General features: G+C 27.4%; 1 protein-coding gene across 1 annotated transcript; it reads left to right on the top strand.

The window, feature by feature from the left end:
- Window positions 1–9,806: 9,806 nt before the first annotated feature.
- Window positions 9,807–14,566, top strand: LOC132921285 (DNA topoisomerase 3-beta-1). Its single transcript, XM_060984224.1, has 13 exons — window positions 9,807–10,217; window positions 10,741–10,883; window positions 10,953–11,147; window positions 11,313–11,480; window positions 11,549–11,677; window positions 11,740–11,858; window positions 11,918–12,118; window positions 12,181–12,568; window positions 12,784–12,993; window positions 13,215–13,432; window positions 13,568–13,685; window positions 13,763–14,131; window positions 14,241–14,566. Exons 1-13 carry the CDS (start codon window positions 10,127–10,129, stop codon window positions 14,451–14,453), a joined length of 2,562 nt encoding a protein of 853 aa, XP_060840207.1. The 5' UTR covers window positions 9,807–10,126; the 3' UTR covers window positions 14,454–14,566.
- Window positions 14,567–16,108: the final 1,542 nt, after the last annotated feature.

Raw genomic sequence — 16,108 nt, 5'->3', positions numbered from 1 at the left:
TGTTTATTCGTACATAATAATTTATTAAAATATATGTACATGTATTGTTAAGAGAGGGCCTGAATTGAGAAAAGGGCCCGAAAAAATTACAGGCACCAGGCACCCCCTGAAATTCAGGTCTGCGCACGCCTATGTACTCACACATGATATACCCTACACATCCAATAATCATTTTACTTTAATTTAAAAACGAATCATTGTAAATACTTGAAATTTTCACAAAATGTTTAAAATTATTATTATTTATTTACGATTAAATTAAAAATAATTAAACCACTACTTTTCTTAATAATTGGAAAAAACAAGTATTTTTACGCAAATCAAGTTTTTGATAAAATCAATTGTATTTTTTTTTGGGTATAACACGAAAGCGAATAGTCGTATATAAATACCTGAAAGTTTTACAAAGTAAAAATTAATTTAAAAATATGTGTATATAATATTATTTTAATACAATTTTATCATTTTCGAGCTATTTATAAGTATGAGTAATTTTTTTTCTATAATAAATGTCGATAAAAATATCTAGTCAAAAAAGTTTAAAAATTTAATAAAAAGTCCCTTATATAAGTAATTCATATAGTTTCATACCGAAACAAAAATGTCTAAGAAATAAAGGTACCTATAAATTATAATCAAAAGATTTTTGCATATAGGTTAGGACTATCAATAGCGGTGTGGCAAGTTGAAAAATGTACATTTTTTTTGTCATTAGTTATTTCTTCTGACTATAGGTTGCTAATGTAATTATTTATTTATTTTTTTGAAATTGACTCCATATAATAAGAGAACAGTGAATACAAATTTACGAAATACATTTGAAATATTCGACTTTATTTGCATTTCTTTCGAGTTATGTATATAAATTATAAATAGACATACTTGAACAATTTAAAATGACAATACATTCTTCATAATTGGTTCTATTAAAAATATAAAAAATATGAAAATTTGTAAATTATTTTAAACTAACTTAATAAATTAAGACATATAATATGGATCATATTTTGTTTGAACTTGGTAAAAACAATTTTATTTATACAAATAAATTGTTTTTTAATAGTATTTAATAATAATGTGTAAGAGACAGACAAATGTAGACTTTGTTTCTTCCTGCTAGGTACCTATTTGTTTTTTTTTTATTTAAAGTAAACAACGATAACTATGTAGCCATGTAGGATTAGGTAATTGGTCAAAGTTCATAAAATATATAGATTAACTCATTTGTTTATATTTATTTGATAAATACGATTTTGTTTTGCTTGCAATAGTTATTAAAAAATAATAATAATAACACTTAAAATAATCACATATTTTTTTTATTATTTTTTTTTTTATATAATACATAATCATATAAGCAATTGAAGTTTGAAATGTTTAAATTATTGAAAAATTTGTTAAAATTATTATCATTTTCATTATTTACAAAATATTTTGAAATTTTAGTTTTTTAATTAGAATTTTATAGGAACACAAAATAATTAAAATATGTGCGTTATGGTCCATAATAGGTGCAAATCCATCTATAATAATAATAATAATCCTGTACTCTGGGAATGCTCAAGTTTCTCCAAAATTAACTTATCAATGACCCGTAATTATAATTATAATAATATAATTATTGTCAGGTCAATATATTATAATATACTATAGTTATTACAAAAAAATAAAATGATTTAATATAATATCATTATTGTATGTTGTATGTATACCTAATAATTCCAGGTATTTTAGTATAGTGGTGTGACCAATACTGAGTGTTAATAATTTTACACGTATTAAATATATTTTATTTACATGAATATTATAAAATATAAATATATAGTAGTGTGATACGAAAAATTAAATTCTCCAAATACCTGAATAATATTTATCTTGTGTATAATTCATGGGTTTAATTCCCAATGCTCCGTGACTGGAGATTTTCAATGTAGCCTTAATATAACGTACGAATATTTGTAAAATTCAGGTATATATTATATTACTATGATTAAAATATATACAATAAAATATTATAAACTTTTTTTTTATTTTAGTATTCAATCCGTAGATTGGTCTACAATAAATGTTTTCTCCATGAGTTTGGCTACGCATCTCTGTGCTCTGGCTTCGAGTTGTATGTACGAATCGACTCTTGTATTTTTGATTACTTGACATAGATAACACGTTCTTGGCCTACCTATTCCGCGTTTCCCTTCTATCATACCTTCCAGTATGAGGCTATGGAGTTCTTCATTATGTCTTAACGTACGACCTATCATATGCCATCGCCTTGATCTTAAATTATTTAGCAATATTCTTTTCTCTCTGATTAAATCTAATACTTCTTGGTTCGTCTTCAATTCCATCCATTTTATTTTCTCCATTTTACACCAACACTACATTCCAAAAGTTTCTAGAGTGTTTTCATCTTTTTTGTTTAACGTCCATGTTTCACAACCATATAATGCTGTACTCCATAGATACGTATATTTTAATTAAACGTTTTCTCGTTCTTAGATCTACATTTTTTGGTGTTAGTAATTTACTCTTGAGTAGAAATGCCTTTTTTGCTTGCCCTATTCTACTTTTTATTTTTTTTTTTGATAATAAACTTATAATTTTTTTAATTATTATTATTACACTTTAAATTATTGAAATTCGTAATTATATTATAAGGTGGATCCCGTTGAACTTTTGGTCAAAAAATTTGGTTTAATGTCACTGAGTAACAAAAGGAGGATGTCACTGAATAATAAAAGAAAAATTAAGGAGAATACCAAAGAAAATTTTGTAAGTATTAATACATTCAACTATTATAATAATTAATGCTGTGAATTTGTATAGGAAACTACATTATTTTTACCATACTTAATACTATAAAACATAGTTGTATCAACACAAAGTAAAATTAGAGAATAATGAATTCATTTTTGAATCATTAATTTTTTTTTTTACTTTTTAGGTATATTTTTTATTATTATTTTTGATATTTTTAATATATCCATCAATCAAAATTTTTACAGACATTTTATTAATTTTTGTTAATTTAGGCTTATAATTATTTTACATGTTCTGTAAGCATGTCAAATTAAGTTCTTTATTCTACGTTTATTATTAAAGAATATTTAACATTTTTGGAATTTTTTTTTTTTAAATCATTATTCTTTAATACATTATTGTAGTTTATTTTATACTGACTTTTTTGCGATTTGAATGTATTTAAAAAGGGTTTTAGTGCATTTTTCAAAAGGTCAAGTGTATTTTAAGGTTTTTTCAATACATTTAATTATTTAATTTAGAGCAGTTATATTATACAAATATTATACGTGTTATTGATTAATGATTAGGTACCATTAAAATCAGCATACCATGATTAATGTACTTCTAATATTATACAAACACGTGGGCCTTTGATTTAAATATAAACTATACACGCATGAATGTTATAATGTGCAATGTATATAATATTATAATGTACTTTCTATTATAATTTATATCGAAACATACTATACGTGTATTGTGTATATGATAGGGATGAATGTAAATATTTTTGTTGTTATTAGGAGATTTTTCACAAAATGCGTGGCCTAAGACCGGGGTACAAAAGAATGAGAGGTATGTTATTATTATTATTATTTACTTATTTCTGTATGTTTTATTATTATTATTTTTTGTTGTTGTAGTAAATGGTTTGCCCAACAAAACATCAAAATCTACGCAAACATGCTCAAAATGTTAATTATCAAACAGGCTATACAGCACGAAGTAATAGTTATGTCATCAATGTTACTGTAAATATAATGTAAAATGTTAAACACTACTTCAAATTTTAACTCATTTTCGTCAAATCCATATGCTCGGGCTACAATTCGTATTTTATTAATACAATGTCTCATCGTCATCCACAATTTATTGACCATACTGATGTCGAAAAGACTCAAAAAGTTATTATCTTTATATTTATATATATATTATTATACCTTTATACCTACCTGGCTATTGCCTGCAATAATACATGCAAGTTGCAATAAGTTGCAATTTCCTATAATATGGTATTACCTATATACTTGTGATTCAATAGTTATTTTTTCAATGCTAAAAAACTTGTAAACGATTTAAATCTTCAAAAAAAGAAATATTATAAACGATATTCTTCTTCAAAAGACTTTAAACTATAGAAATATCCATTCGGCTAGCTATGTATTATTTTATTCTCGGCAACAGTAACTAACACCAAGTGTCGAGTTAAATTAGCTGCAGATAGTATATAATATGTTGAAACACTTCGATTGGACATTATAATATACGTATAATATTATATTTTCATCTACCGTGATTTTCATTAATCTGTAGTTGCTCTACGCATAAATGTAGTTAAATTGTCTGTACAATGCGCCGGACAAACTGAATAATGCGATACACATTATGATTATTATTATATTATGTATATAATATTTATTTGATCATTTTAGCTATTAATAGTTGTTATACGATATCAATTATTTTATTAATCATTCATTACTATTCATTTAATAATGGCACAAAAATGTATATTTTTGATCGCTTGAAATCGGTAATCTAAATCTGACAGAATAAAGTCAATATTATAGTAAATTACATAATTTTGATTTTTAACACAATTTTGGGTTCAGTAAATTTGTGAATGATATTTTTCTTTTTATTCGTTTTGTATTATTTGGATTTCTTTAACTACTAGCTGCGATTCAAATACATTTTGAGGTCAATTATTTCGTATATTTTGTCTGTCTTTTTTTTTTATTCAACTCCACTGTGTGTTGTGAACAAAGTTCACTGTGAGTTGTGAGTATAAAGCCAAGTTATTTTTTCGAGTAAACGCGTACGTAATTGTACTTCTATTATTTTACAAGACATATTGGCGTTATTGTCGTAGACTCGTAGCCATCATGTCCTCTACAATCTAATAGTGGAATTTTATAGCTTACAAGTCTAAAAATCAATTGCTGATAGGAAATACTTTTTCTAGTTTTTTCATTGGAATTTATAAATTCATTAAATCGTTCATAAATACGAGCATTTGACAACATTACAATATAGTAATAATTTATCGTTATTGCAGAATGAATACGCGTATAATTTATGATTCGTCACCAAGAATAAATCGATTGAGCAAGTTTGCACATGTTGTACCGCAGTGGCGTCGAACTATATGTCATGCGAAGCGATAACCGCGCGCTTCACTTCTTAAATGGGTTTATCATAAAAATTGGGTGGATGATACAAACATTTTAGATTTCGCTTCACAGTTCACATAAATTGATGAGTTCGGCACCACTGCTCAACTGCTGTGCGATGAGATCCATTTTACTCTAATGTAAATCGTACCAGCATTAATTATAAATATAATTAATGGTAATGGTATACCAGTATGCAATGTTTTTATTCGCTACGATCAGGATGCCGAGTGCCGACCGGCTGTGTCCGGATCCGGAAAGCTCATGCATTTTGTAGCGAATATTGGCCGTCAAAGGCTCAGGATAACATGTATGTAATAGATAATTATGTTGGTATATAAATATAAACAATTAAAAAATGGCTTAATGCAACACGGCGTATTTTATATATAAAAATATATACATCGAGTAGCGAGAACAGACAATGAAAATGAAGATGGGGCGACGAAAAATTGGTTTTTAATTTTTCATATAAGTTAAGATGATTGATAACAATACATTTTTCTTGCTAAGACGTGATCTCAGAATAAAGTAAAAAATGTATATCTCTTAAAAAAAAGAAAACCGAACATAATATGCCACTGGCCAGTGTTATCAGTGCAAACACTGCAAACTGCGCCGATTCATTTTTATAATTTAATGGGAACATCAAACACCATATTTTAGATCAAATATAGGTGGCACTATTAGAAGGCAGTTGTTTTATAATACAAAGCGGCGAAGAATGAAAGACGACATTTGAAATCGGACATTTTGTTTCACACTTAATTCTTTTTATATCCAATAAAAATTCCCTAAATTTGCAACAACTTGTTATTTATTTTATCTCTCTACCTCAACAAATAATATTGTGGGGTTAATTTCAAATGTGGTCTTTCATTCTCCGTCACTCTGTATTAAATGATAATGATTAGATCATATTTTTGTATATTACGTTCGAATTGCAAATGTAAAAATAACAATAATTATTCAATGTTGTATTGTATAGAAGTGAACAGACTCGACGAAGAAAATCAACAGTCAAGAGATTTACAACTATTTAATAAATAAATACCAGTTTTAACATCGAACCGTTCGATATTAATATAGGCAACCAAATATGTATTAATGATTTTTATTCCTATTTCATTTGTGTGAATATGAGAAGTTCGTCTTAGCTCTTGACCAATCTAATTTAGCCATTTAATCTGATTGCCGAATGAACGTGTTGGTGTAGGCAACGTGGCCAGCGGAAGCCATTTATGAATATTACGAGCAGTGCATTCGCACGGGGCAGCAAATGCAGCCATGGTGATAATTATGCAAGAGTACACGACCAAGTACTGAGTCTGAGATTTTATTAAAAATAAAGAAATACTTAATAAATTCGCCATATCTATTCGTCGTTTACAGTTATAAAATTTAAAACAATGTATGTTAATTTTTTTTATAATTTTTTTATAAATAATTAATTTGCATTGATAAATGTTGAGTTATATACTGTTACCGCAGAAACGATTACAAGTGGAGAAGAGTGGCTAATCAATAAGTGCATAATAATAATGATTTGGCATTGTAGAGTAAAGAATGTTAGTATAGTGAACCTGAATACCTGATTGCAATGAGTTTGTCACAGTAGATGTTTAAATAAAGAAACCAAAATGTGGATCTTCCAGGTACTCCATCGTCATTGTCTGGTATTACTGACAATTCTCAAGATTCATCTGAACTTCATTAAAATGTACATAGTAGTTGAATTATGTTAATTATTTTGTATTACGTTTAAATGTTGTTAAAAGTTGTTTTGTAACGACCAAGTTGAGAAAACATTTTTCAGTTAAAAAAAGTTAAATATTATTTTATTTTGTTTAGTTTCAATACATAAAATTGTTATTTTTATTTGTATGAATAGTAATAATTTAAATGGACTTGCTTTAAAGTAACAATAAGTTTTTCTTGTGGTGAATTACAGTATCTTACAGCTTGTTCATTTGCTTCCAATTCGTTTTTAAGTAGATCCAACAGGTCATAAAATTGACATTCGGAAATAGTTGAAAATTTTTTCGTCGTGATCCCTCAGTTTAGGGTATACGGTAATATAATGACTTGAGGAAAGTCTAGTTTTTAAAATTGGATGGACCCAATATTTTCTTTTTTTTTTGTCTTCGTCTCCTCATTCTTCGATATAAGACCCACAAACACACAGTATCTGAAACGTCCATGTTCGTTGAATGTATAATGTATAATGTATAATACAAACTGTATGTTACATAATATAATATGAACAAGAATATTTCGTGTTTGCGCGCGCATATGAATGATCATAAAAGTTAAACGCGCGATTAATCAAAATAATAGGAGAATATCAAGCTGGATTTATGATAGGGAGATCAACAGTTGATCAAATTCATATTATCAAACAATTAGCTGAGAAAAGCCACGAGTTCAATAAAGATGTACACCTTATGTTCATAGATTACAAAGCAGCATACGATTCGATTAACAGAGAAAAATTTTGGAATGTCATGAGCTAAATGGGAATACCATTAAAATTATTCAGAATGATAAAAGTAAAGTAAGTTTTGGAGGAGAGGTATCAGATGATTTTCCAGTAACGACAGGATTCAGACAGGGGGACACTCTATCACCAGCTCTGTTTAATATCGCATTAGAATCAGTGATGCAAAACATACTAAGCCAAGCCAAAGGAATAAAAATGGACAATAATAATGAACTAACCGTAGTAGCTTTTGCTGACGATATAGTCCTCATAGCCGAAACAGAAAATGAATTGAGAAATACAACTAGCATCCTACTAAGTGAAAGTAAAGAGATTGGTCTGAAGATAAATGAGTCAAAAACAAAGTATATGATACTTTCGAGACGAAATCACAATACTAATAATTTAAAAGTTGATGAATACAAATTTGAAAGGGTACAGAGTTTCAAGTACCTAGGGGCAGAGATCAACGAAAGTGCTAATAGTCACGAAGAAATTAAAAAACGAATTATGGCTGCAAATAAATGCTACTATAGTCTAATGCCACTATTCAAATCAAGATTATTATCAATTAAGTCTAAAATAACGTAGTTAAAGTAAAGTAAAAATATACTTAAAATATAATAATAATTATATACTTTAACTATAAAGTCATAGTTAGACCAATTGCTCTATATGCATGCGGTACATGGGCTACGACAAAATCGGACTAAGGAAAGTTAGGAGTGTTTGAAAGAAAAATATTAAGGAAAATCTTCGGTCCAAAGAGGAATAACGACGGGGAGTAATAAATAAGAAAGAACGAAGAATTGGATAACCTTTATAAGGAACCTAACATTATTGGGTCCCTGAAGAGCACAAGGATAAGTTGGGCGGGTCTTGTATGGAGATTGGAAGGAATGATTGGATCAATAACTAAATAACTAAATGGAGACCCGACACCTAGACTCTAGAGGCTAGAGGACGCCCTAGACAGGGATAGATCGAGTACAAGGAGACTTGAAGCTTTTGAACGTAAGGAACGCAGAAGAATGTGCAAACGATAGAGAGAAATGGAGACAATATGTTGTTGTGGTGATGGGCCTTAAAGGCTAAAAGGCCTGTAAAAGCCCAGAAGAAGAAGATCTATAGTTATGTAAAATATTAAAACTTTAAAATGCTTGTAATTCGCTTAAAAATTAAAATATCAATAAAAGCCTATGAGATATTCTAGATAATATTATTAGTCCAGGGCTCGGATTTTATAGCACTAAAAATAAATGAAATATGTGCTATAATATGACCTAAAAAATTTTAAAATAAGCCCTATAATATGCCCTAAAAACATGAAAAATAGCAAAAATTAAAATGTGTTCTGTTCATAATTAAAAATATGGATACGAGCCGATGAGTCATAATTACTGTTCGATAGGCCAATACGCCGGACTATTTATAATTTATAAATAGACTTTAATATGAACGATAATGTCAGTATTTTTCATATGTATTCAAAAAAACAAAAAAAAACAAAATAAATGACAACATTTTTATAATTTTCATACCACGTAATATAAACTAGATTTATGAAAATACAAAATAAAACGTAAATTGCACCAAAAACCTAAAATACTTCAAATATAAAAAAATAGCATTATGAAATTTCATATTTGGAGTTCCTGGTGCATCAGACAAATGTGCAGCTCACTCTGCTATTTTTATCTGTATCCTACAATAATTAGCAAATACTATAAAATCCAAGCCCTGATTATTACCTTTAAATTTGATGATAGGTAAACTGACTCTAATATTAAAGCTAACAGCATAAAATTGAATCTGCTGAACGCAAATTTGGTATGTCCACAGTATGTCTTACGTTCGTAAGACAGAGACAACACATGCGGGTATGACGTCCTCTTAAGCAATAAATTCGTTGTGTCGTCAACAATTATTATTTTTTCCTAACATTTTGTTTGTAATTCGTATTGTTTCCTGTGACCTTTCATGTTATTAATTTTACACAAAAAAAAGAAAATTAACTTATTTTATCAATACACCTTGATATCTATTCTGTAAATAAACGTTTCATCGAAATCCGTAACTGTTGGCTAGACTGTGATACGTCAAACATGTGCATTGATTACATTTTTTTTTATCAATTTGTTTGGTTTGGTTGTTTCGGTGTTAAACAATAATAAATAATAATTGGAGAATTCAAAATAAAATAATGTTTTACATTTTAAATCTGTGACATGAGTGTCGCGGTGAAGCCCCTTCAGCCGATTCTTTACTTTGACTATAGTTGACTCATTTTCAACACTGTAAATGCCGGTAATCACAACACAACATTGCGTCAAATGCTACAGTTTACGGCATATTTGACGTTGCCCTAACAGATGGATGGAAATTCCGTCCAATAATTGTCGATGATATAATAATATTAGTTCATCTCGTACGCTCCAAATAATTCGTAATTATGAAGACCGCTCTGATGGTGGCGGAAAAACCTTCTCTGGCTGCTTCACTCGCCAACATATTGAGTAATGGACGCAGTAATTCGAGAAAAAGTAACTTGATTATTATAAATTAAATATTCATTAAATCGAGTTCTTTGAATAGTTCTAAATAGAACTATGTTGTGCAGTTGTGTCTGTCTAATTGTATTGTACCTAATTATTCGTGAGATAATTATTAAAGTTTTGAATGTTGTTTTTGTTTTGAAATACTTACCTAAAGTGCCTTGCATATTTTTTTTAATTTGGAAGATTATGTATAGAAATTATATTTTTTTTAATGTTCAATGCATCAACTAAATAATTTGTTCTTTAATAGAAGTTGGAATCATTTTTTATTTATTTTTCTGCAAACAGAAATTTCCAATTTTTTAGGCATCCTTTAACATTTAAAATAACCATAGTCAGACAAAAGTAATTATATTACAATACTCAACTGACATGTTTGGTTATATAATATGCAATTATGTTTAAATCTATTGATTAAGTCTAAATCACATATTTTCTAAAATAATTTTAACTTTTTCTAAGATTTTTAATTTTATAATTAATTAATAAAATATTATCTCCATAACAGGTATGAATTCTGCATGTCCTGTGCATGAATGGTCCGGAACACTTTTTGGAGAACCAGTGATATTTAAAATGACATCTGTCTGTGGACATGTTATGACTCTAGACTTCAATAGTAAATTCAACAATTGGGATAAAGTTGATCCAGTAATAAACAATTAGACCATAGCATTATAAGATTGTAATTTAAAAATATATTATTTAATTTTTTTATAGGAAGAACTTTTTTCTTGCCCAACAGAAAAAAAAGAAGCATCTCCTAAGTTGCGCATTCCAGCAATGTTAGCAAGCGAAGCACGTGGTGTAGACTTTTTAATATTATGGTTAGATTGTGATAAAGAAGGTGAAAATATTTGCTTTGAAGTTATTGATGCTGTTAAAAGTTCTATGAAACGTTCTGGTGAAGTTAATGTAAGTTATTTTTAGTTGGATTATTTATTTAAAATTATTAAAAAGATTTTTATTTAGAGGTTGTAAACTACTGTGTTTTTTGTTTTCCCATGTTAACTTTATATATAATAAAAAAAAAAACTAATTTTATCAAATTATGTTTATAAAACACTTAATTATTTGCAGAGGATTTGGAGAGCAAAATTTTCAGCTATTACAGCAAAAGATATTAAAGGGGCTATGGAAAGATTAGATTTTCCAAATCGTAATGAGGCAATGAGTGTTGATGCCAGACAAGAACTCGATCTTCGTATTGGCTGTTCATTCACTCGTTTTCAAACTAAATATTTTCAAGTATTTTCAAAATGCATTCTTTATTTAATTTTTTAATTTTATATATTTGTTTATTATTCTCTATTTAGGGAAAATATGGTGATTTGGATTCCTCATTAATATCTTATGGTCCATGTCAAACACCAACATTAGGCTTTTGTGTTCAACGACATGATGAAATTCGAAGATTCAAACCTGAACCTTATTGGGTCATACAAGTAAGATAATACAAATGTTTACTGTCATAATACAGTTTGTATATGTAAAACCTTGTATTTAGGTTACAATTCAATCAAAGGACGGGCAAGATGTAGTTCTTAATTGGGAAAAGGGTAGATGTTTTGAGCGTGATGCTTCAAACAGCTTGCTTCAAGCATTGAAAAAACAGCAAATAGCAACGTATACATAAATTAATTGCACCTAATGATAAATATATATTCAATAGAATTATTTTTTAGTGTTGTCTCTATAACTCAACAAGAAAAATCAAAACAACGTCCTTTAGCTTTGAATTCAGTAGAGCTTATGCGAGCCGCAAGTACTGGACTGGGAATGGGTCCCCATCATGCAATGCAATTAGCTGAACGTCTTTATACCCAAGGTTACATTAGCTATCCTAGAACCGAAACTTCTCATTATTCAGATAATTTTGAATTGCTGTAAGAATGTATTCATTATTTAAATACTTTCACTTTATTTTATTTTATGATTCTTATTTTAGAGGTGCTTTGAGAACACTTCAAAAAAGCAACGAATGGGGTCAAGAAATACGTCAAGTACTTAATAATGGTTTAACCAGGCCTAGAAATGGCAAAGACTGTGGTGATCATCCTCCTATTACACCTACTATGTTAGCATCTCGTAATGAATTAGATGGAGACTCATGGAAACTTTACGATTTCATTGTTCGACATTTCGTTGCTACAATATCAAAAGATTGTAAATATTACTCTAAAACTGTCACTTTTAAAATTGGTTCTGAAATGTTTACATATAACTGGCGAACCTTAATTGATGCCGGATTTACTGCCATTACACCATGGAAAGCATTACCTAAAAATGAATTGGCAGTTAATTTTGAACGTGATGAAAAGCTTAATATCAAAGATGTAAGATTTTATTATTTATTTTAGAATATATATGTGCTGAGTCCTTTTTACATTAAACGTAAGAATAACAAGTGCAAACATGGTTTACAAAAAAAAAAAATATGTATGAATTTATTAAGAACAGACACAAAGTAAAATAGATAAAAATGATTTAAAGATTATAAAGTAAATAATAACAAAAACAACTGTTTAATATTATATTTTTTCTATACTAGGCTAGGCTCACAGATCATATGACTAGTCCTCCAGGTTATCTTACAGAGTCTGAACTCATATCAATGATGGAAAAACACGGGATTGGAACTGATGCATCTATTCCTGTTCATATTAACAACATATCACAGCGTAATTATGTAACTGTTGCTACTGGACGAAGACTTGTACCTACCAATTTGGGTATAGTTTTGGTCCATGGATATCAAAAGGTTTACATACAAATTATAAACTTATTTAAGTGTGGACATGTTTTTATTTATAATTTATAAGTATTTTAAGTATAAATATAATTATATTTAGATAAGAAATTTGAAAGAATTGATTTATAAATAAATTGTTAAATGCTTTAAATTGTATACATTACTAGTATAATTTATTTATAATTTATAATTTATATTTTATTGTATTTTTTTTTTTACTCTTTTTTTAGATTGATAAACAATTAGTAGAACCAACTATGCGTTCTACCATTGAAGACCAGTTGAATCTTATAGCCAAAGGTGAAGCAAATTATGATCGTGTTCTTAGGCAGACTATAGAGGCTTTTCGACAGAAGTATTTATATTTTGTAAAGTCCATTGAAGCTATGGATTCTCTGTTTGAAGTTTCATTTACTACTTTAGCTGCTACTGGAAAGGCACTTTCAAGGTAAACATAAAGTTTATTAAAAGATATTTTTAAGATTTGTACATGTTTTAATAATATTTTTTGCAGCACATTATGATTTAAATAGAATTTAATAATTATAATAATTCATTTTTACTTTATTTTTATTTGTTATAGATGTGGAAAATGTCGACGTTACATGAAACTTATCATAGCAAAACCATCTCGATTGCATTGTTCACATTGTGATGAAACATATAATTTACCCCAAAATGGAAATATAAGAATTTATAAAGTAAATCTATTATATATACATGTGTGTGTATTTATTTTTGAAAGGAAATTGTAAAAAAAATAATCTATTATTTCTAGGAACTAAAATGTCCATTAGATGACTTTGAGTTGGTAACTTGGTCAACTGGAAATAAAGGTCGCAGTTACCCATTATGTCCATATTGTTATAACCAGCCAGCATTCAGGGATATGAAAAAACATAGCGGTTGTAATCTGTGTCTTCATCCAACTTGTCCACAAGGATTTTATGTTAATGGTATTGCTAGTTGTTTACAATGTGATAACGGAGTGTTAGTATTAGACCCATCATCTGGGCCTAAATGGAAGGTTGGTTGTAATAAGTGTGATGTTATATTCCACTTATTTGAGGATGCACACAAAATCACTGTAGAAGAGAGTAAGGAATGCGATTGTGGAGCTCAGCTTCTGAAAATTGAGTACAAAGAGGTATTTAAAATCATTTAGCTTTTATTTCATTATTATTATTTTGATTCATTATAACTTATAATATATTCAATATGTAAAATATCATTTACATTATAAATAACATTTTTAGGAACGCACTCGATTGCCTCGTGATCTTATTGAAATGACTGGTTGCTTATTTTGCTGCGAAGAGTTTGGATATTTAGTTGAGAAATTCAGAGCTCAAGCATCTAAGCCTGTGTTTAATAGCCGCCAGGGTCGAGGGAAAGCAAAACATAAAGGTAAAGGTAAACCAAAACCGCCTAAAGATAAAATGGCACAGTTAGCATCTTATTTTGTATAAGACATAAAATAAGTAACTTGGCCCAATTAATCAATTATAAAATAATTAAATTTATCTAAGATGTGTATTTGGTGTTACTGTACCTACTTTTTAATATAATATCTTGTTTATTATATGTAATGTTTCTTGAAATTTATAACTTAAGTTATTATGCTGAATCTCATATAACGAATATATTTCTGAATATCGCCATTATATGTGCAATATTGATTCTATTTTAGTAATAAAATAATTTATTTAAGTAAAAGAATAAGTCTTATGTGAATGATAATTTGTAATTTATAACTGTCATACAATCATATAAAAATTATTTAAATTTAATAAATTCCTAATTTTATTTAAGTAAAACATTAGAACTTTGTATGATTTTTATAGTATTTCAATTTACTTAATAATTATCAAAAATACTTAAATTAAACATATTTTTTTAAATAAAATATTTTAAAACTAATTACCTAGTATTTCTACAGTATTTATATTTAGAATAAACAGTCATTAATTTTATTGAATATATATAATATTACACAATTAAACAATAACACCCAATTTTAATTAAACATTTTTTGCATGCCCTTATGTTTTTAATTTAAACCAATGTTTTTATTTTAATTTTCTTGCCAATTCAGTTGTACAATTTTATTTTGTTACCTATATAATTTAAGATTTTTTTTAAATTTTACCTTAAGAATGTTCTGTGGTGTTTGTAATGATAACAACAATCAAATAATATTTATTATCAGCTTAATAAATGCCTAATGATTTTAAATTAATTTGAATACTTTATTTTTGAACTGAAGTATAGTTTAATACATTTTTAATCTAACAAAAAATTAAATATTTTTTTTTTATGATAATATTATTTAAAGTAACACAAAATTAACTTTTGAATTGAAATATGTTTAATGTATGAACACATGGTATACGACCACATTCTTTTTTTTTTTAAGATCTTTTAAAATATACGTACATTTTTTCATGTAAACTAGTTTTAGCTAAAATAATTTATTTAATTTGCTGGACTTATATGTGTGAACAAAATATTTAAAAAATGTGTATACATTTTCTAAACTTGTACGGTTATTTTATTTGCTATACATTTTTGATTGTATGATTTGACAGAAATTATCTTGATATTAATCTAACTAAACTTTATTATTTTATAATAATATTTATTGTTAATAAAATAAGTTAGAAATTATAATATTATGCTATGCCAAATATGTTTTTAACCTTAAATTAATTTAAGGTTAAAAACCTTTGTGCTACTTATTTTGAAATAATTTTATTCAACTAAATTGTAAATTGACCTGTGTATAAGTTTCATTATTCTTTATAACATCTTGAAACTGTATTAGCATTATGGTAAATTATTATAAATTATAATTAAAATAAATAAAATGTGCTTTTTTTTCCTTATACATAAATATTTTTTTTTTATTTTTTTTGTGTAAAACAATTGGTATATGGAAGTTCATTATATACAATACAACAATAAAATCAATACCTTAGTGTTTTAGTAGTCAGAGTAATTGTCTAGAAGCTATTAAAGTGAGTAGGCACCAAAAGCTTATTGGATATTTAAGTATATTCAAATGGAATCAAAGACTACAATGTATGCAGAAATTTATTTCAAAATAATAGTTACATTTAAGTTT

The sequence above is a fragment of the Rhopalosiphum padi genome, chromosome 2 (genome assembly GCF_020882245.1).
Source record: "Rhopalosiphum padi isolate XX-2018 chromosome 2, ASM2088224v1, whole genome shotgun sequence".
Lineage (NCBI taxonomy): Eukaryota > Metazoa > Arthropoda > Insecta > Hemiptera > Aphididae > Rhopalosiphum > Rhopalosiphum padi.
This window is presented reverse-complemented; position numbering and strand designations above follow the sequence as displayed.

Coding starts and splice junctions, on each gene's coding strand:
- LOC132921285 (XM_060984224.1), top strand. CDS start 10,127: ATGAAGACCGCTCTGATGGTGGCGGAAAAACCTTCTCTGGCTGCTTCA. Junction 10,884..10,952: donor ATTGGGATAAAGTTGATCCA/GTAATAAACAAT, acceptor ATTTTTTTATAG/GAAGAACTTTTTTCTTGCCC. Junction 12,119..12,180: donor TCAGATAATTTTGAATTGCT/GTAAGAATGTAT, acceptor TTCTTATTTTAG/AGGTGCTTTGAGAACACTTC.